Here is a 23,068-nt window from a genome sequence, read left to right as displayed (position 1 = left end):
TTCGCTAGCTAGGTCAACCCCTCCCCACTCCGTCGTTACTTTTTATAGCTGTTTCTTTTTTACCCGTTTAATACTTCTGTTCGTTTTTTAGTCAAACTGCTGTGAATTTTAAGTAATTATTTTACTCCTGTGTAAAATCTTAGGAGCAACTAGCATTTTCGCTGGCGGTTAGCTTGCGTTAGCTATTTCGGACTCCCGTCATCATTTTTTCATTTCATTTTTTTACACTCCTATTAGTTAATTAACTGTTTAGTGTATTTTATAGCTGCTGCTGTTTTACCTGTTTAATACTTCTGTTGGTTTTTCAGTGTAACTGCTGTGAATTTTAATAAATTTATTTGCGTCTGTGTGAGCCTTAGGAGTGGTTAGCTTATCCATTATTGGTTAGCTCGTGTTTGCTTGGCTACATTCTTGAATTTCTTAGTGCACAAAATACACTACTAATTCTACTTTACACCCTCCGTAAATCCTGCGTGATGTTGGAAGATAGGGTGGCTCTCTTAGAGAGCTGTGTCCGTAAGTTAGAGCAGCTTCTTAGCTCAGTGGAGTTAGATGTTACGGGCACTCCAGATGAGGTTAGTGTTGGGGCCGGCTAGTGAGCCCATTAGCATCAGCTTAGAAATGGCGGCTGTGGAGGACGGCTTTCGGACTGTGGCTAGGCGCCCAGTTGTGGCACCCCGATCACACTCGCCAGTGCGAACTGTGAATCGGTTCTCCCCCTTGGATTTGCCAGATGTGAATTCTCTGAGCCCACAAGTGACTTCCACTCCTGTCTCCAGGCCTGAAACACCGCGACTTTAGGGGGATTCTATCACCTGCAAAGTCAGGTTACAGACGGCCGGCTGATGTTAAATGTATCCTGGGGCCAGAGTTCCTGACATTGCATCTCATCTTAGGGGGGCTGACACTGCAGAAGGGAAGACAGAACGAAAGACATGACCTGAGATATAGTCACATAGTTATTCATGTTGGCACCAATGATATCAGGATGAAGCACTCAGAGGTCACAAAAATGGCAGAAAGATGTGTCGGCATTGATTAATAGTCTCTGGTCCCCTCCCCTCCCGGGGTACTGATGAGGCGTTTAGCAGGCTGACATCGTTAAATAGGTGGCTGGCGCAGTTTGTAGACAGCAAGGCTTTAGGTTTATTGATAACTGGCCTTCGTTCTGGGCCACCGTGGCTTGCTGATGCTGGATGGCCTCCACCCTACTGGGGAAGGCACCGCCATCTTGTCTGCGAACATAGATAGAGCTCTACAGGGAGGGTAACATTAGGAATCTACAGCAGGCCACGGAGCAGGTGATTAGAGACCCTGCAAGGCTTATGACAAATGTGGGTGTGGAATCCATTAGCTTAGTGGGGAATTTAGTGCAGAAAATCCACTATGGTGATAGTGCAGTTTATTTGCCAGGGAGGGAATTTCAACAAGTTGAGACTGTGGCCTGCTTCCATAGTCATGTCCATAAAAATCATAGAGGGATATGCTTTTCAAACTTAATACCCATTACTATATTGGATGATGTTGAAACTGAGAATGGCCCAGTGGTTGTTCCAGCGTGTCTGCTACCTACAACGCGCGTGGAATGTCTTAAACCTAAACCTACTTCTAGGCATCTTATATATGCTACTCTGGAACCACCCCTAAACCCAAACAGTTCAACTGTCAACCCCACTGAAGTCCTTAGACTGGGTCTCATTAACATAAGATCACTGTCCTCAAAATCATTGTTGATCAATGATCTAATTATTGATCACCACTTAGATATGATTGGGCTATGTGAAACCTGGCTTAAACCTACAGCTGTCCTCGCCTTAAATGAGACCTGCCCACCAGCATATACATTTAGTCACGTCCCTCGTGATGCGAAGCAAGGTGGGGGTCTTGCTCTTATTTATAAATCTAGGTTTAGCTTATTAGCTGTTGGGGGTTACAAGTATCACTCGTTTGAGCATCTGATTCTCCGCTCTGCTCAGGATATTACACATTGCCAAGGTCAGAAGAATAAAAATCAGTCGTATTACTTTGTCACTGTATATAGGCCTATCCTGGCCCATATTCTGAATTCTTAGATTGAATTTGGTGGCGTTCATCTCTAACCTTGTCAACTAGTGTAGATAAGGTTCTGATCATTGGTGTACTTTAACATTCATATAATAAGCCTTCTGATCCCCTCTGCAAATCATGTATGGAAATTGTCGATGCATTAGGATTTTCGGCAGTGCATTCGGGATTCACACAGCATTAGTGAAATACCCTGGATCTCTGGTTCTCAACACGTGGGTAATTGCTGTCACGAATACTGACATCATGCCTCTTACATCAGTGGTGTCTGATCACTCACTTAGTAAGTTTACAGTTTTCGCTGCGTGTGTAGTTAGTGGAACAACAACCCTTAGATATCATTACGGCGATGCATCAACTCCTCAACTAAGACTGAACTCGAAGCTAGACTGGCCTGATGTCTTAGCTTCACATCTGACAAATACCCAGTCAGTAGACAGACTTGTGGATAGTTTAAAACTCAGTGCTTCAAAACTACACTCGACATGACTGCACCACCTGTTGTTAAAACACGCTCCCCAAATCACAAGTCACCTTGGTTCAATGATTAACGCATGACCTCAAGCATAAAGCTGGCGTCATTCAAAATTAGTATTTCACCTTGCATGGCGTGATGCTATCTTAGACTATAAGCATGCATTATTAGCTACAAAGCGGACTTATTACATCTGATTTGATCAATAAAAACAAGCATAACTCAAAGTTCTTGTTCGACACGGTGGCAACACTTATGCATGGACAATCACCTTGTTGTCCATGCATGTTAACAAGCGATGGTGCCATCCAAATCATCTGATGGTTAAAACGGTGATATGCAGCTGTGATCTGGAGCTGTTAGCTGTTAGCATCAGACCATATTACGTACCACGTGAGTTCTCACACGTGATCGCGCTCTGTGTGTACATTCCTCCGAGGGTGGAGGCAGAGGCGGCGCTTGAGTCCATTCACAACATCACTACGGCGCTACAGTCACAGCATCCAGACGCATTTTTCATCATATCGGGTGATTTTAACCATGTCACTTTGGACACTACTCTCCCTTCTTTCCACCAATATGTGAACTGTCCCACAAGGAAAAATAGGACCATAGATCTGTTATATGCAAATGTCACAGATGCATATAAAGTGTCCCCTCTCCCTCCTCTGGGGAAATCCGACCATAACCTCATCCATGTGCAGCCAATATATATTCCCAGAGTGAAAAGGCAACCTGTAATTACTAGGCAGGTCAGAAAGTGGTCCCCTGAAGCAGAGGACGCACTTAGAGACTGCTTTGCCACCACTGACTGGAGTGTGTTTATGAATGTACATGGTGAGGACCTTGAGGGGGTGGTTGGGTGTATAACTGACTATTTGAACTTTTGTGTGGATGTGGTGGTGCCTGTGAAACCAGTAAAGTGCTTTCCCAACAACAAATCATGGATAACCTCTGACGTGAAGCAAGTCCTAAATAAGAAGAAGGAAGTGTTCAGGAACAGAGACTGTGAGAAGTTGAGGGAGGTGCAAGATGAGGTTAAAATCTGCCTAAGGAGGCTAGAGAGGCATACAGTAAAAAGCTGGAGAGGAAGCTGGGTGAAAACAACATGCGGGAAGTCTGGAATGGTATGAAAGCCATTACAGGCTGCAGCAGCAAGGGCAATGTGGGCTGCATGGACCTCCAGCGAGCAGAGGAACTGAACACCTTTTCTAATCGTTTCAGTTCCCCCCAACGACCTGCTCACCCCCACAGCCTTCTCTAGGCTCCTCTGACCAACATTCTCCTGCAGTACCTTCGTGCGCCTCTTTATCTCTGACACAACTGCTCTCTACTCCCACCTCAACTCCTCCCTCAATCACGGCAGAACAGGTGACCAGGGAGCTGCGATGTCTGCATTCGAGGAAGGCCGCGGGTCCGGACCAGGTCTGTCCAAGGCTCCTAAAGACATGTGCAGTGGAGCTGGGTTACCCTCTACAGCAGGTCTTCAACCTGAGTCTGCGGCTGGGGAGTGTCCCCTCATTGTGGAAAACATCCTGCATTATTCCAGTTCCAAAGAAGTCTCGTCCTCGGGAGCTGAGTGACTACAGGCCGGTCGTGCTCACGTCCCACATGATGAAAACACTAGAGCGACTGGTTCTGCAGCTTGTGCGACCCCAAGTGCAGGCAGTGAGGGACCCTCTCCAGTTCGCCTACCAGGAGAGGGTGGGTGTTGAAGATGCTGTCCTCTACCTCCTGCATGGCGCCCTGACATACCTGGATGTGGGGGGATGCATTGTAAGGATGCTTTTCTTTGACTTCTCCAGTGCTTTTAATACAATACATCACAGTCTTCTCCAGGAGAAACTTAACATCATGGCTGTGGACCCCCACCTCGTGCTCTGGATTTTGGATTATTTGACCAACCGGCCACAGTTTGTACGAGTGGGGGGGTGTAGGTCCTCTACATTGACCTGCAGCACTGGAGTACCTCAGGGCACGGTGCTTTCACCCCTCCTCTTCACCCTCTATACTACGGACTTTCACTACAACTCCGATACATGTCACAAGCAGAAGTTCTCAGATGACACCGCAACTGTGGTGTGTATTGGGGGGGTGAAGAGGGGAAGTATAGGAGCGTGGTGAGGGACTGTGTGGGATGGTGCCAGCAAAACAAGCTCCTGCTCAACACCACCAAAACAAAGGAAGTGGTGCTTGACTTCAGGTGGGCGCCAGCCTCTCTGCAGCCCATCGTAATTGACGGATCTGAGGTGGAGATGGTTTCCACCTATAGGTACCTTGGCCTGCAGCTGCATAACAGGCTGAGCTGGGCAGCTAATATGGATGCTGTCTATAAGAAGGGACAGAGCAGAATGTACTTTCTTAGGAGGCTGGCTTCATTCAGGGTCTGCTCCAAGTTATTGTACATGTTCTATCAGTCCATCGTGTCCAGTGTTCTTTTCTACGCCGTTGTGTGTTGGGGGGCGGTATGAGGAAGAAGGACATTCTGAGGCTGAATCGGCTCATTAAAAAAGCAGGCTCTGTGGTGGGACTGTGTCTGGACCCTGTGGAGAGGGTGCTGGAGCGGAGAACACTCTCCAAGATCAGGGCAGTCCTGTCCAATCAGAGCCACCCAATGACCTCTGTGATATCCAAACAAGGGAGCGCCTTCAGTTCCAGATTCCTTTCCCTCAAATGCTCTTTTGTCCCTCGGGCCATCAGGCTGTATAATGTAGCCACATCAGCCAGGGGCAGCAGACGGGGGCTATACGAGGTCTGTGAGAAAGTATTGGACCTTTTTATTTTTTTTAAAAACCATATGGATTTGAATCACGTGTGATTGCATCAGCCAAGCTTGAACCTTCGTGCGCATGCGTGAGTTTTTTCACGCCTGTCGGTTGCATCATTCGCCTGTGAGCAGGCTTTGAGTGAGCACTGGTCCACCCCTCTCGTCATTAAGGAAATGACGGAATGATTTGAAGCTTTGCTGCATCAATTTTTTCTTGAAACTGTGAGAGACCTCTAGGTGGACACCATTCAGAAAATTAATATGGCTTTCAAGGACGATTTTATGGGGATTACACAGATTAAGGAGTGATCCAGCCGGTTTAAAGACCGCCCACAGCGTCTGAGAGCACGGCGCGCTCCAAGCGCCAATCGACAGGCTGACACCCCGCTGAAACAACCATATCATTTCCAACGTGAAGGCTTTGTTGATCCGGGACGTCGTCTGACTTTCACAAAAAGGCAGAAGGCGTGGACATCAGCACATTTTCGGCACATTCCACTGTTACAGGAGTTTTTTTTTCATGGAAAAAGAAGCGGATGAATGCGCCACCATGCCGCTCATGGCGTGGGACAAAGCCACCTCCGTGTTGGTCTCTCAGGACGGCTTTCAGATGACTTTCAGACGGCTTCCGGTTGCTTTTCAGTCGTGTGAATATCTGAGAAATTGAGCATGAGCTGGACATGCCCCAACATGTCCTGTGAGGCTTCATCACGGCGTTGCTTTGCGCTATGCGGCTCCGCCGCGATGCGCAGAATTCCTCCGCTCCTCTTTCCATGACAAAAACTCCTGTAACAGTGGAATGTGCCGTTCATTTCTAAACTGTACGCTGTCTTGATCCGGTATGTCGTCTGACTAGCACAGGAATTGCGGAAGACGCGGACATCAGCACTTTTTCGGCACATTGAGACAGACATGCGGAGGAACTCCACGCGTCGCGGCGGAGCCGCATGGCGCAAAGCAACGCCGTGATGAAGCCTCACAAGAGGCATGTCCAGCTCATGCACAATTTCTCAGATAGTCACACGACTGAAAAGCCACCGAAAGCGGTCTGAAAGCCACCTTTAAGCCGTCCTGAGAGACCAACACGGAGGTGGTTTTGTCCCGCGCCATGAGCGGCACGGTGGCGCATTCATCCGCTTCTTTTTCCATGAAAAAAACTCCTGTAACAGTGGAATGTGCCGAAAAAGTGCTGATGTCCACGCCTTCTGCCTTTTTGTGAAAGTCAGACGACATCTCGGATCAACAAAGCCTTCATGTTGGAAATGATCTGGTTGTTTCAGCGGGGTTTGAGCCTGTCGATCGGCGCTCGGAGCGCGCCGCGCTCTCAGATGTTGTGGGTAGTCTTTAAACCGTCTGGATCACTCCTTAATCTGTGTAATCTCCATAAAATCGTCCCTGAAAGCCATATTAATTTTCCGAACGGTGTCCACCTGGAGGTCTCGCACAGTTTCTGGAAAAAAATTGATGCAGCAAAGCTCCAAATCATTCAGACATTTATTTGCAATAAAAAAACGACGAGAGGGGTGGACCAGTGCTCACTCAAAGCCTGCTCACAGGCGAATGACGCAACCGACAGGCATGAAAAAAATTACGCATGCGCACGAAGGTTCAAGCTTGGCTGATGCAATCACACGTGATTCAAATCCATATGGTTTTTGAAAAAAATAAAAAGGTCCGATACTTTTCTCACAGACCTTGTAAATGCCTAAACATAGTGTCAGGTGCCTTGACTCCTGTCACGTGTTGCACTTTATATACTGTTCTTGTACTATTTATTTATTAACTTGTCTTGGTGCTGTTTTTATTCATTAACTTATTTTTTTAACTTGTGTAACTTTTTATGTATGAATGAGAGCGACAGATGCCACACAATTTCCCTCAGGATTAATAAAGTATTTATCTATCTATCTATCTATCCACCTGTAGTTCGCTCTCCTTTTACAGCACAAGATTTCCTGGATTACTTTGGGAAAAAAATAGAAGACATCAGGTTAAACATATCCCGGCATGCCTTAACCCAGCCACTACACCCTGCTATTGAGGTGGACGCCACTACTGAGGTATTACCTAGATTTACAGAATTTGATAGTATCTCACTAGGCATGCTGACAAAACTCGTAATGTCAACAAAAAGCACAACCTGTTTATTTGATCCTATACCAACAAAACTGTTTAAGGACCTGTGGCCCACTCTTGGGCCGACTGTGCTGGAAATTATTAATCTTTCTTTAACTTCTGGATCTGTTCCTAAATGTTTCAAATCTGCACTGATTAAACCATTACTTAAGAAACCTAATCTTGACCCTAGTGTATTGACAAACTATCGGCAGATATCAAATCTATCATTTTTCTCTAAAATTCTGGAAAACGTGGTGTCACGGCAGTTCGTAGACTATCTTACTGAGAATAATCTCTTTGAGCCACTGCAGTCTGCTTTTAGGAAATATCATTCCACAGAGACGGCTCTCACAAAAGTGGTGAATGATCTTCTGCTTACAATGGATTCGGACACCACTACGGTTCTGTTGCTGTTAGGTCTCAGTGCTGCAATTCATACCGTGGATCATCATATTCTACTTGATAGGCTGGAAAATCATTTTGGGATTATTGGGAGTACCCTTGCATGGCTGATGTCATACTTGACCAGTCGTTCTCACTGTGTTTTGTACAGTAACACTACCTCTAACCTTAGTGACATGAAATTTGGGGTTCCACAGGGGTCTGTCTTAGGCCCCCTGCTTTTCTCCCTTTATATAGCACCTCTTGGGCACATATTGTGGCGTTTTGGGATTACCTTTCACTGCTATGCAGATGATACTCAGTTATACATGCCGATAACTGCTGGTAAACTCATTCACATAAAATCCTTAGAAGATTGCCTTGCAGCAGTGAGAAGTTGGATGTCTAGAAACTTCCTACTCTGATAAGACTGAAATGATGGTTCTTGGTCCAGTGAGACATCGGCATCAATTTGACCAGTTAACGCTCAGCCTTGGCTCATGTGTCATACATCACACTGACAAAGTGAGGAACCTTGGGGTAATTTTTGATCCTTCGTTGTCCTTTGGCCTCCACATTAGAAATATTACTAGGACTGCTTTCTTCCACCTGCAAAATATAGCGAAGATTCTTCCCATCCTGTCTATGACTGATGCTGAGACCCTGATCCATGCATTTATCTCTTCTAGATTGGATTACTGCAATGTTCTTTTTTCTGGTTTACCGCAGTCTAGCATTAAGGGTCTCCATTTGGTTCAAAATGCTGAAGCCAGACTTTTGACACGAAGCAGAAAGTTCGACCACATTACACCCATTTTGGCATCCCTTCACTGGCTTCCTGTCCCAGTGAGATCAGATTTTAAGGTTCTGCTACTAACCTATAAAATTATTCATGGACTGGCCCCTTCCTACCTAGCTCACCTAATTAAACCTTACGTAGCGGCCTGGGCTTTACGTTCTCAGGGTGCAGGACTACTTTGTGTCCCTAGGGTGAATAAGAAGTCTGCGGGTCATAGAGCTTTCTCTTATCATGCCCCTGTTCTGTGGAATGATCTCCCTGCATCAATAAAACAGTCAGATTCTGTGGAGATTTTCAAGTCCAGACTTAAGACGCACTTATTTTCCCTTTCATATGGCTAGCATACTGGTACAGTTTTGTTTTACGCTTTTACTCTTTTAATTCATTTATTAGTAATTGGAGCAGGCTGCGTCCTCAACTTTACCTAAATTCTGGGTCTTTTAGTTAAGTTTAGTGCTAGTGGCCGGCGATCACCTTAGTATTTCTTTGTTTTTCTTGTTGTTTAATGCTGGAAAACTCTACAGTATTTTTTTGTCTTTCTGATGCCTGATTCTGTTTTTTCTCTCTGTTTAAGGTGCAGCTCCATCCAGAGATGGGAGATATATTCATGTTGGCGATCCTCCTGTCCTGTGCACCAATAGCATTTCTTGTATATTCGTCCGTGAATTGTTCTGTGAATTGTTCTATAATTTATGTTTGTAGCATGACCCAAGCAGAGGGTCACCCCTTTGAGTCTGGTCTGCTTGAGGTTTCTTCCTCAAAGGGAGTTTTTCCTTACCACTGTTGCTCTGGGGGTTGGTAAGGTTAGACCTTACCTGTGTGAAGCGCTTTGAGGCAACTCGCTGTGATTTGGTGCTATATAAATGAAAATAAATTGGAAAAAAAAAATACTTATTGACAGCCTCACTCCTATCCCACCTGCTCAAGATATTATTGGAGATATAAGAGAAGTTGTTGAAAAAGCATTAATCCCCCAATGGTTATCTACTAGCTCCCTGTGACCCTAAATTGGCAGCATGGTGGCTTAGTGGTTAGCACTATTGCCTCACACAAGAAGGTCATGGGATTGATTCCCACCTGTGGCCTTTCTGTGTGGAGTTTGCATGTTCTCCTCGTGTTTGAGTTGGTTCCCTACGGGTGCTCCGGCTTCCTCCCACATACAAAGACATGCAGGTTAGGTGAATTGGAAACTTTATAATTGCCCTTGTAAAAGAACTCTCAATCTCAATGGGACTAACCTGTTTAAGTAAATAAATAAAATAAAATGGATGGATGGTTGGCTAGTTGGTCATCTACTACTATAAGCAACAGGTTCGTTTGTGTCATTTGTGTGTTCTTAAATGTCCTGAAATGTAGCAGTATCTCCACCTAGTGGACATTTACCACAAATGCAGGTACAATAGAATTTCACCAAGTGCTCTAGTTTCAGAAATTCTGCAAACTGTTTCAGGATTCTTACCATCTAAGAGGAGGATGGAGCTATGATGACACCATACTTTCTGTAAACCAATTCCATACTTCATTTCTTATATATATAAAAATATAAAACTGTGGTATCACTGTGTTTGTAGACCACATTACCAGGCTTTATAAATATGGCTTGATATGGGAATTGGTATCAAAGGTTCTCATGTACAGGTACTTTGACACACCAGTATCAAAAATTATATCACATTGTGTTGGAAACACCTGCACCACTAAAAAGTAAAGTGGGCTATCCCACAAAAATCAAAAATTTTGAGATACTAATATTGTAATACTCCCAGGATTATAAGATCTAAAATTACATATCATTTGGTATGATATCTAAAATTTGTCTCTTCATCAAAAATTTCCTTGGTTAATTTTTGTTTTGTGAACTTATTTATTTAAATATTTACTTCATCAAAACATCTCTGCAGGTAAAACAGATTTTCATTGTACACGTTTGACCTGCAGTATACTGACCTGGCTGAGGAATGTAGGATATGGCACCTGGAAGGAGACAACCACAACAATCATATACAAGAAAAACCTTTCAGACATCGAAGACAACTCAGTGAATCTGTCGTGATAAACATACCGATCTTCTTAGACCTCTGCTTCCACATCAGCCACTGCTGGGGTATGGCATCCTGCAAGAAGCCATCAAAGAGCCTTAAAAAATGGTTGCACACAAACTATTAAGCACAGAAGTTTGATAATATAACAGAATTTTACCTTGTCCAGACTTTGAGCTGTTAAATACCACAAAACCAGCTCCATAGCAGTCATGAGATTTGGGACCCGGCCCCAGCGCCAGGCTGACTGCAGGTCCTCCAGAGCCTTTTCCACAGGCTGCCCCAGCCAAACACTTTTCTATACAAGAATAATAATCAGTGAAAATTAAACATTTATCCAACAAACCACTTAGTAACCCATATTTAAAGACATTATTAAGGAAGGTTGAGGGGAAATCTGCTCTGTGTGTGTGGTATGTGAACGTCCTACCTCAGGTTGCGCTCTCAGGTCTTTGATCCAGTTGAGGAAAGCTGTCCTGGCCTGCAGCATGTCTTGTTCCTGAGCCATATTAGGCTGATTACCGTCATCCACACCTGGCCAGCCATCGGTTTGCATGGGCCTCTTCTGTAGAAACAAAGACAGGCTCAAAATTGCCTCCTTTGGACCCTCCCCTTTATCATGCGATGTTCAAAGACACCTGTCAGCTACCGAGGTAACCCTTTGTCTGCGAATCCCACAAAACTGTGTATAGAAAAGCTAGAGGGCACAGCATACATATCGCCACTGTTTCTGTGTAGGCTCTCAGTTGTCCAGGTGGTTTCCATAGTAGAGAAGCTTGAATCTTCGACTGGACTGGGTTGCTTGACGCGAGGATGTTTCGCTTCAAATCGCAGAAGCTTCCTCAGCTAAAATTTTTGCTCTGGTGGTCTGACTTCTGTCTTGACTCTTGTAGAGAAGAATAATCAAGAAGTCACAAAAGCTGGAGTTTTAAACCTAACCAGACCCCTCCTACCGAGAGGCAGACTGCTATAGGCTGGTGACTAAACAATAGCTCTAATTAGCACCTATTGTGCTCTAGTTAACACCCTCCTAATGACAGGGCAGCTGTCCCTCTCCTGATGGCTCCCTTGACGACTCTGCTGATGACGTGAATGACTCATTACCATGAACAAAAGACTGAAACTGCTTTGACCTGAGTACCCCATTGTAAACAGGGGATAAAGCGTGTCTCAGACCCCCTCCCCGGTTAAGGCTAGGTTTCAAACGTTTCACAAAGAATGCCTCCTTGACCCCTCTCTCAAACCATTTCTTCTCTCTGGCTAATATTTTAACTTCCTTGTCCTCAAACGTGTGGTTAGTGTCTTTAAGGTGGAGATGAACTGCAGACTGAGGTCCACTGGCGCCCTCTCTGCGGTGCTGGTATAGCCTTTTGTGTAAAGGAAGTTGAGGACTTTACAGAACACATCAACTCGGTGGACGCCAATATCAGGTTCACACGTGAGGATGCCAGAAACAACCATTTAGCCTTCTTGGACTGTGATGTTACGATTGGAGAGAACAGGCAGCTCCAGACAGGGGTTTGCAGAAAACCAACTCACACTGACCAATATCTGCTCTTTGGCTCAAACCACCCCCTTGAACACAAGCTCGGGGTGATCAGGACGCTTCAACACAGAGCCCTACAGGTGCCCACAACTGCAGAGGGAAGGGCTAAAGAACAACAACTTGTCCGGAAAGCCCTCACAGTATGTGGGTACCCACGATGGTCCCTGGACAAAGTGCAGAAGTCCCAGAGAACAAAGAGACCAGATAGACAGGAGACGGAGACAAGAAGAAGAGGAGTGTCTCTCCCTTATTTAGCAGGAGTAGGGGAAAAACTACAGAGGATCTTCAGACAGCACAAAATCCCAGTTTACTTTAAACCGGTTAACACCTTGAGACAGAAATTAGTTCACCCTAAGGACAGGATCCCTAGTTACAAACAGAGCAATGTAGTGTATTATATCAGATGTCAGGAAAACTGTAACGAACACTACATAGGTGAGACTAAGCAACCTTTACACAAAAGGCTATACCAGCACCGCAGAGAGGGCGCCAGTGGACCTCAGTCTGCAGTTCATCTCCACCTTAAAGACACTAACCACACATTTGAGGACAAGGACGTTAAAATATTAGCCAGAGAGAAGAAATGGTTTGAGAGAGGGGTCAAGGAGGCATTCTTTGTGAAACGTTTGAAACCTAGCCTTAACCGGGGAGGGGGTCTGAGACACGCTTTATCCCCTGTTTACAATGGGGTACTCAGGTCAAAGCAGTTTCAGTCTTTTGTTCATGGTAATGAGTCATTCACGTCATCAGCAGAGTCGTCAAGGGAGCCATCAGGAGAGGGACAGCTGTCCTGTCATTAGGAGGGTGTTAACTAGAGCACAATAGGTGCTAATTAGAGCTACTGTTTAGTCACCAGCCTATAGCAGTCTGCCTCTCGGTAGGAGGGGTCTGGTTAGGTTTAAAACTCCAGCTTTTGTGACTTCTTGATTATTCTTCTCTACAAGAGTCAAGACAGAAGTCAGACCACCAGAGCAAGAATTTTAGCTGAGGAAGCTTCTGCGATTTGAAGCGAAACGTCCTTGCGTCAAGCAACCCAGTCCAGTCGAAGATTCAAGCTTCTCTACTATATCGCCACTGTGTCAACACAGGTGCTTCTCCACAATTACCAAAGAGGGCAAGAAGCAATGCAACAGTGATTTAAAAGTACCACAAAATACAAATTACACATAATTACAATGTGATAACATGGATACTTGTGAACACCAAGAAAATTCGACAGCCCTGCTAACTTTGTTTGCAACTTCCACTGTTTGATTCCATGACTGCAGCATAGACATACAAATAAAGACAAAATGATTAGCCCCCCCACCCCTCATGAAATTTAACATTTTCTTCTAAATTTTCCCAAGTTATTTTTTTAAACAGATCAAGGAATTTCCAACACAACATTTCTAAACATTGTATTATTCTCTCATCTTCAACCGCTTATCCGGTTGAACCAGATCGTGGGAGCAACAGCTCTAGCGGGGGACACCAAACTTCCCTTTGCCGGGTCACATTAGCCACCTCTGATTGGGGGATTCCGAGACGTTCCCAGGCCAGTGTGGAGATATAATCTTTCCACCTAGTCCTGGGCCTTCCCCAGGGTCTCCTCCCAGGTGACGTGACTGGATCATCTTCTAAGAAGGTGCCCAGGGGGCATCCTTACCAGATGCCTGAACCACCTCAGCGGGCTCCTTTCAATGCAAAGGAGCAGCGACTCTACTCTGAGCTCCTCACAGGTGACTGAACTTCTCACCCTATCTCTAAGGGAGACACCAGCCACCCTCCTTGTTTCCGCAATCTAGTTCTTTCGGTCATGACCCAACCCTCATGACTATAGGTGACCGTAGGAACAAAGACTGACCAGTAGATCGAGAGCTTCACCTTTTGCCTCAGCTCCCTTTTGTGACAACAGTACAGTAGAGCCAATGCAATACTGTCCCTGCTGTGCCGATTCTCCAGCCAATCTCACGCTCCACTGTTCCCTCACTCGCGAACAAGACCTGAAGTACTTGAACTTACTTGGGGCAAGACCTCATTCCATACCCGGAGTAGGCAATGTTGTGCTTAAACTTTGTAATTCTCAAAGCTTATAAAATCAAATTAAAACTGAGGGTTATCTTTCATTTTACAAACAGTATAAAAACTTTGAGCTGTCACTTGAGAAAGCATCAAAAGTAATTAGTTTAGACTTGAAGAAAAGAATTGTTGATGCTCACAAAGCAGAAAAAGGCTATATAAAGTTATCATCGCTAAAACATCAAAACTAACAAACGACTGCAGGCTGTTATCCAGCATACACACATACATACATACATACAGTACATACATACTGATCATTTTAGTAAGATAGTGATTATTTGAATTTTCTGAATTTTTTTGTTTGTTTTTTTTTGCTTTAGGCTGCCCCCAGTGGCTCAGGGTTGCCCCAGTGGACCTGGTAAAGTGCCACACTGAGATCTGGTGCACGTTTTACACAAGATGCCCTTCCGAACATACAGTAACTCCAGTTGTACATGGAGAAACGTGTGTGCAGCTCCTGGATTTCCTACTTGGTCTCCAGTCGTAGCCAAGAAATAATCAGATTCTACTCAGGTTAAACATATCCCGACATGCCTTCACCCAGCCACTACACCCTGCTATTGAGGTGGGCACCATTACTGAGGTATTACCTAGATTTGAAGAATTTGATAGTATCTCACTAGGCATGCTGACAAAACTCGTAACGTCAACAAAAAGCACAACCTGTTTATTTGATCCTATACCAACAAAACTGTTTAAGGACCTGTGGCCCACTCTTGGGCTGACTGTGCTGGAAATTATTAATCTTTCTTTAACTTCTGGATCTGTTCCTAAATGTTTCAAATCTGCACTGATTAAACCATTACTTAAGAAACCTAATCTTGACCCTAGTGTACTGACAAACTATCGGCAGATATCAAATCTATAATTTTTCTCTAAAATTCTGGAAAAAGTGGTGTCACGGCAGTTCGTAGACTATCTTACTGAGAATAATCTCTTTGAGCCACTGCAGTCTGCTTTTAGAAAATATAATTCCACACAGACGGCTCTCACTAAAGTGGTGAATGATCTTCTGCTTACAATGGATTCGGACACGACTATGGTTCTGTTGCTGTTAGATCTCAGTGCTGCATTTGATACCATGGATCATCATATTCTACTTGATAGGCTGGAAAATCATTTTGGGATTACTGGGAGTGCCCTTGCATGGCTGACATCATACTTGACCAGTCGTTCTCACTGTGTTTTGTACAGTAACACTACCTCTAACCTTAGTGACATGAAATTTGGGGTTTCACAGGGGTCTGTCTTAGGCCCCCTGCTTTTCTCCCTTTATATAGCACCCCTTGGGCACTTACTGTTGCATTTTGGGATTACCTTTCACTGCTATGCAGATGATACTCAGTTATACATGCCAATAACTGCTGATAATCTCGTTCACATAAAATCCTTAGATGATTGCCTTGCAGCAGTGAGAAGTTGGATGTCTAGAAACTTCCTACTTTTAGACATTGATAAGACTGAAATGATGGTTCTTGGTCCAGTGCATCAATTTGACCAGTTAACGCTCAGCCTTGCCTCAGGTGTCATACATCACACTGACAAAGTGAGGAACCTTGGGGTAATTTTTGATCCTTCGTTGTCCTTTGGCCTCCACATTAGAAATATTACTAGGACTACTTTCTTCCACCTGCAAAATATAGCGAAGATTCGTCCCATCCTGTCTATGACTGATGCTGAGACCCTGATCCATGCATTTATCTCTTCTAGATTGGATTACTGCAATGTTCTTTTTTCTGGTTTACCGCAGTCTAGCATTAAGGGTCTCCATTTGGTTCAAAATGCTGAAGCCAGACTTTTGACACGAAGCAGAAAGTTCGACCACATTACACCCATTTTGGCATCCCTTCACTGGCTTCCTGTCCCAGTGAGATCAGATTTTAAGGTTCTGCTACTAACCTATAAAATTATTCATGGACTGGCCCCTTCCTACCTAGCTCACCTAATTAAACCTTACGTAGCGGCCTGGGCTTTACATTCTCAGGGTGCAGGACTACTTTGTGTCCCTAGGGTGAATAAGAAGTCTGCGGGTCATAGAGCTTTCTCTTATCGTGCCCCTGTTCTGTGGAATGATCTCCCTGCATCAATAAAACAGTCAGATTCTGTGGAGATTTTCAAGTCCAGACTTAAGACGCACTTATTTTCCCTTTCATATGGCTAGCATACTGGTACAGTTTTGTTCCTCCTGTCCTGTGTGCCAATAGCATTTCTTGTATATTCATCCGTGAATTGTTCTGTGAATTGTTCTATAATTTATGTTTGTAGCATGACCCAAGCAGAGGGTCACCCCTTTGAGTCTGGTCTGCTTGAGGTTTTTCCTTACCACTGTTGCTCTGGGGGTTGGTAAGGTTAGACCTTACCTGTGTGAAGCGCTTTGAGGCAACTCGTTGTGATTTGGTGCTATATAAATGAAAATACATTGAAAAAAAAAAAATACTTATTGACAGCCTCACTCCTATCCCACCTGCTCAAGATATTATTGGAGATATAAGAGAAGTTGTTGAAAAAGCATTAATCCCCCAATGGTTATCTACTAGCTCCCTGTGACCCTAAATTGGCAGCATGGTGGCTTAGTGGTTAGCACTGTTGCCTCACACAAGAAGGTCATGGGATTGATTCCCACCTGTGGCCTTTCTGTGTGGAGTTTGCATGTTCTCCTCGTGTTTGAGTTGGTTCCCTACGGGTGCTCCGGTTCCTCCCACATACAAAGACATGCGGGTTAGGTGAATTGGAAACTTTATAATTGCCCTTCTAAAAGAACTCTCAATCTCAACGGGACTAACCTGTTTAAGTAAATAAATAAAATAAAATGGATGGATGGTTGGCTGGTTGGTTATCTACTACTATAAGCAACAGGTTCGTTTGTGTCATTTGTGTGTTCTTAAATTTCCTGAAATGTAGCAATATCTCCACCTAGTGGACATTTACCACAAATGCAGGTACAATAGAATTTCACCAAGTGCTCTAGTTTCAGAAATTCTGCAAACTGTTTCAGGATTCTCACCATCTAAGAGGAGGATGGAGCTATGATGACACCAAACTTTGTGTAAACCAATTCCATACTTCATTTCATATATATATAAAAATATAAAACTGTGGTATCACTGTGTTTGTAGACAACATTACCAGGCTTTATAAATATGGCTTGATATGGGAATTGGTATCAAAGGTTCTCATGTACAGGTACTTTGACACACCAGTTCTGGGTCTTTTAGTGAAGTTTAGGGCTAGTGGCCGGCGATCACCTTAGTATTTCTGTTTTTCTTGTTGTTTAATGCTGGGCAAATTATACAGTATTTTTTGTCTTTCTGATGCCTGATTCTGTTTTTTCTCTTTTAAGGTGCAGCTCCATCCAGAGATGGGAGTTGTATTCCTGTTGGCGATCCTCCTGTCCCATGCGCCAATAGCATTTTTTGTATATTTGTCTGTGAATTGTTCTGTAATTTATGTTTGTAGCATGGCCCAAACAGAGGGTCACCCCTTTGAGTCTGGTCTGCTTGAGGTTTCTTCCTCAGAGGGAGTTTTTCCTTACCACTGTTGCTCTGGGGGTTGGTAAGGTTAGACCTTACCTGTGTGAAGCGCTTTGAGGCAACTCAGTTGTGAGCTGGTGCTATATAAATGAAAATAAATTGAAATTGAAAATTACTCAGCTTAACTTCTGAGATTTGACTGAATCGGTTGTGTACAAATTATTACCATCATTAGTATATTGACAGTCCAGGTGCAAAAAGACCACAATTTGTCTCCTCCCCCTGCCAGAAAATTTAATCAAAATACTCACCTGTAGTACACCTGTAGGCCTGTAATACAAAATATTAGTCTCAGTTTCCACCCGGTTCTTACAAACAAAGCTAGCAGGGCATGTTTACACCTGAAACTGGAAAAAAAAAAAATGCACCAACCACAAGATGATGTCAATGTATTTTATGTACACTGTGGCTCGTTTGTCTGAACGTCTGCGCTATCTGGTGATGGTGGCTCCGTGACCTTGTCGCCACACGGTCATGTGATAACTTGGCACTGTAGCTGCTCTGAATACAAGTTCTCACCTGTCCCTAACTGAATAATGAAAGAGTCTTCCGTAGCCTCATGATTCAGGTCACTGCCAGTTGGGTTTTTGTTTTTTTACATTCAGCATCACTCCTGTATTTTACTGACAGGTCCTGTTCACCCATATTGTACATTTGTGGTCCTATAGTGTGTTTGGAGTATATTGTAGATTATCTTCTTGATTTTGCTTGTTTGTTCTTGTACTTTCTTCGTTCTTGTTTTGTTTTTTCTCAATAAATCATCTTTTTACTGCAACAGTGGTCAGAGTTCAACAGTTGAAGTAAAAAAAAAAAAAAAAAACCCTAGTTACTTCTTCCAGGACTTGACAGCCAAAGTTCGGTAATGTACAAAAGTTTTGAGCCCCCTCACTCACTCATCTTCAACCACTTATTTGTTTTATATGACAACTAAACAGATCCTGACAGCTTAAATACACACAGACACACACCTTCAACCGCTTAGTCCAAGTAAAGGTCGCGGGGGCTGGAGCCTATCCCAGCAGTCATGGTGTGTGAGGCAGGGTTCACCCTGGACAGGATGCCAGTCTGTCGCAAGGCCACATACAGACAAATACATTCACACTTACGGATGATTTAAAGTTTCCAATCCTCCTAACCCGCATGTTTCTGGATGTGGGAGGAGGCCAGAGCACGCGGACAGAACCCACACAAACATGGGCAGAACACACACACTCCACACAGAAAGGCCACAGGTGGGACTCGAACCCATGACCTTCTTGCTTTGAGGCAACAATGCTAACCACTAAGCCAGCGTGCTGCTTTTTGAACCCCTATAAATTTATTTATTTATTTTTTTTTTTTTAGGTTTTGCATTTGAATTCAATTAGTCATAACAAAAATCAAATGTCACATTTTTTTGTTACTTCATTAAGGAAATTATTATCATCATTAAAATATTTTATTACTTTGTAATTGCACATTAAAATAGACAGCTGCCAATTTCATGCCCTGTCTCATCTCAATAAAATTATTGTAAGAGAGTGATAAAAATCTAACTATACTTAAGTTGCAGAAGATCATTGAAATAAATCTTATATTTATAAAGGTGGAACCTTGAATTTCACTTATTTATATGCTTTTATTAATATCCGCTATATTCCGTAGCAGCTTTTCCTAATTTTTCAAAACTTCAGGCAAATAAATGTGCCTAAATCATTTGCACAGTCCCACGTATGTACGTATGCGGTGCCGTGGGTGAACAAACAGCACCTTCACTCAGTGCAGATGTAGGCACTCTTGTGTTGTAAGTTTGTCAAACTTGATTTTGTGTCTCCGTAAGTCTACAGGCTCACGTTAGGTGGGAATGGAGATCAGCACCTTGCTCTCCAGCACGGAGGCCCACTCTTGGATGAAGGTCTTGCACAGCGGCGTGGGCCAGAGGTCATCGTGGTTGCAGATGTGCACCAAGACTGCAGACTTCTTCGGTAGCGAAACCGACAAAACAGACAGAAATAAACATCTGGTGATGGTTTAAGGTGGACAGACTAAAAAAAACAGCTGTTTTACTGGTGTCATTGATGAACTGATTTGTGATGACTACATTCTGTGACTCTTGACTTTGTGTATTTTTCTAAGTAGTAGTACAGACTTATACGTGTTCAATACCTGACAAACGCGGCTGAGCTCCTTAGCCAGCTCCACAATGAACACCTGATCCTCCTCCAGAGGAGCCCTCTTCTCCTTCTTTGCTCTGTTGTGTGATTCCTGCGAGGAAATCTGAATTAAAAAGGTCTTTCTATGGAATATGACAGGTAAAGGAAATGGTAACTGGAAGGACAACAGTGTTGATTCATAGAGGCTTTTAAAAGTAATGAGGCCTAACTGGGAAGGATCAGGTCACGCTGCCTGAGCAGAATGCAGATCGTGACTCTTTTATCTACAGCAGAAAATAAAAACCTCCCTCTCGCACAATCCCCGCTTCAATTTTTGTCTCCAGAAACGTCCTGCATTTGCAAAGGAAAGACGAGGATCCATGCAAGTCAAAATTTATTCTTACTCTAACATACTAGAACACACATACACACACACACTTATCAATTTATTCTCACTCTCACGTACATATGCTCTCCTTCACACATACAGCACATTTATTTACCTCACATTGCATTTGTAGCACATAAACACATCTTCATTCAAACAAATACATTCTCATCCTCACACACATACATATTCTCCTGACGTACACATATTCATATTCTCACTCTCACGTACACATGCTATTACTCATATATGCATTATACTCTTCCACACACAAACAGCACACCTGTTTACCACAAAAACATCACTCAAAAAGACATTCATTTTCTCACATATACTCTCACATTCTCACTCTCACACACATATGCATAATACTCTCACGCACACATACAGCACTTATTGACCACAAAAATGTCACTCATTTTCTCACATATACTCTCACATTCATATTCTCCTCACATACACACATTCTCACTCTCAGACACATATGCGTAATACTCTCCCGCACACATACAGCACACAAAGATCACAAAAACATCACACTCATTTTCTCACATATACTCTCACATGAATACTTCAGATTCTCCTCACGTTCACATATTCTCGCTCTCACGTACATATGCAGAACACAGCACACTTATTTACCACAAAATATCAGTCACAAAGACGCATTCTCATTTTGTCACATTCATACAAATTCTCCTTACATACACATATTCTCACTCTGATGTGTGTATGCTCTCTCAAATATGCATAATACTCTCAGACACATACAGCACACCAATTTACCACAAAAATATGAGTCACAAAGAAACATTCTTATTTTCTCACATTCATAAGTATACTCAACAAAAATATAAACGCAACACTTTTGGTTTTGCTCCCATTTTGTATGAGATGAACTCAAAGATCTAAAACTTTTTCCACATACACAATATCACCATTTCCCTCAAATATTGTTCACAAACCAGTCTAAATCTGTGATAGTGAGCACTTCTCCTTTGCTGAGATAATCCATCCAACCTCACAGGTGTGCCATATCAAGATGCTGATTAGACACCATGATTAGTGCACAGGTGTGCCTTAGACTGCCCACAATAAAAGGCCACTCTGAAAGGTGCAGTTTTGTTTTATTGGGGGGGATACCAGTCAGTATCTGGTGTGACCACCATTTGCCTCATGTAGTGCAACACATCTCCTTCGCATCATCCGTGAAGAGAACACCTCTCCAACGTGCCAAATGCCAGCGAATGTGAGCATTTGCCCACTCAAGTCGGTTACGACGACGAACTGGAGCCAGGTCGAGACCCCGATGAGGACGACGAGCATGCAGATGAGCTTCCCTGAGACGGCTTCTGACAGTTTGTTCAGAAATTCTTTGGTTATGCAAACCGATTGTTCCAGCAGCTGTCTGAGTGGCTGGTCTCAGAAGATCTTGGAGGTGAACATGCTGGATGTGGAGGTCCTGGGCTGGTGTGGTTACACGTGGTCTGCGGTTGTGAGGCTGGTTGGATGTACAGCCAAATTCTCTGAAACGCCTTTGGAGACGGCTTATGGTAGAGAAATGAACATTCAATACACGAACAACAGCTCTGGTTCACATTCCTGCTGACAGCATGCCAATTGCACGCTCCCTCAAATCTTGCGACATCTGTGGCATTGTGCTGTGTGATAAAACTGCACCTTTCAGAGTGGCCTTTTATTGTGGGCAGTCTAAGGCACACCTGTGCACTAATCATGGTGTCTAATCAGCATCTTGATATGGCACACCTGTGAGGTGGGATGGATTATCTCAGCAAAGGAGAAGTGCTCACTATCACAGATTTAGACTGGTTTGTGAACAATATTTGAGGGAAATGGTGATATTGTGTATGTGGAAAAAGTTTTAGTTCTTTGAGTTCATCTCATACAAAATGGGAGCAAAACCAAAAGTGTTGCGTTTATATTTTTGTTGAGTATATATTCTCACTTATTCATGCAAAGAGTCTCTATTACATGTATATGTGAAGGAACATGAATGTGTGTGAAAGATGAACACAGAATTTTTGGCTTGCACTGCCCCTTGCAGAAACATGCATTTAGTTATTTATTTAGTATAAATATCGTGATGGCCCTTTGCTGTGGTGGGATACTTTTGTGGATGGTACCATAAGTTTGCACATATCATAGAACATTATTGTTTTTGTTGTTAAGAGTGTACCTTCAGCTTGGCCGTAAAGTTTTTGGCCGGCTCCACCATGAAGTGAAAACACTGCATCTTGTTTGGTCCTTGCTTGAGACCTACAATAAATGTCACAAATACAGTGCAATTTAGACAATCGCAATGACTTGTCTTACTTACCAGGTGTTTCCATTCATGTGACATCACTTGTTTTGGGCAATGCAAAAAACCTTGCAAGCTGTAAATAGAGGTCTGACATAAGCAAGCTGTTTGATTCATTTTTCAGGTTGGAAATGCTGCCAATTACAAGCCTGTATAACATATTATGTCAATTTACGTCAATCAGTAAGATATTGTGTACTCAGTGAAAGATTACCGGTGCTATTTCTCAGCTATCTGACAGCCATTTCTTTTCCAGTCACCTTTGAAAATGTCAAAATGCATATATAATAACTGATATATTTGATGATTAGTTTTGGTCTCTGAAAAAAGGCACAGGCTCTGCCTTTTGGCCTCCAACGTAAACATATTTTCAGATTTTACTGTTGGGGAAAAAATGCATTCAGAGATATCCTTTGAAATGGAACACAATTAATGTTTATTTCAG

General features: G+C 43.4%; 1 protein-coding gene across 2 annotated transcripts in view; it reads right to left on the bottom strand.

Annotated features, from left to right (window-relative positions):
• si:ch211-120g10.1 (butyrophilin subfamily 1 member A1) overlaps window positions 1-23,068 on the bottom strand; it is a 28,046-nt gene that overhangs the window by 1,576 nt on the left and 3,402 nt on the right. For both annotated transcript variants that reach the window (XM_034190034.1, XM_034190035.1), the window contains exons 2-8: window positions 22,501-22,580; window positions 19,929-20,027; window positions 19,641-19,742; window positions 11,074-11,208; window positions 10,804-10,941; window positions 10,667-10,718; window positions 10,552-10,578 (exon numbers count right to left, since the gene is read on the bottom strand). In XM_034190034.1, coding sequence (XP_034045925.1) covers window positions 10,552-10,578; window positions 10,667-10,718; window positions 10,804-10,941; window positions 11,074-11,208; window positions 19,641-19,742; window positions 19,929-20,027; window positions 22,501-22,557 — 610 coding nt within the window. In that variant the 5' untranslated portion in view covers window positions 22,558-22,580. The remainder of the gene's footprint in view (window positions 1-10,551; window positions 10,579-10,666; window positions 10,719-10,803; window positions 10,942-11,073; window positions 11,209-19,640; window positions 19,743-19,928; window positions 20,028-22,500; window positions 22,581-23,068) is intronic.

The sequence above is a fragment of the Thalassophryne amazonica genome, chromosome 16, assembly GCF_902500255.1.
Source record: "Thalassophryne amazonica chromosome 16, fThaAma1.1, whole genome shotgun sequence".
Lineage (NCBI taxonomy): Eukaryota > Metazoa > Chordata > Actinopteri > Batrachoidiformes > Batrachoididae > Thalassophryne > Thalassophryne amazonica.
This window is presented reverse-complemented; position numbering and strand designations above follow the sequence as displayed.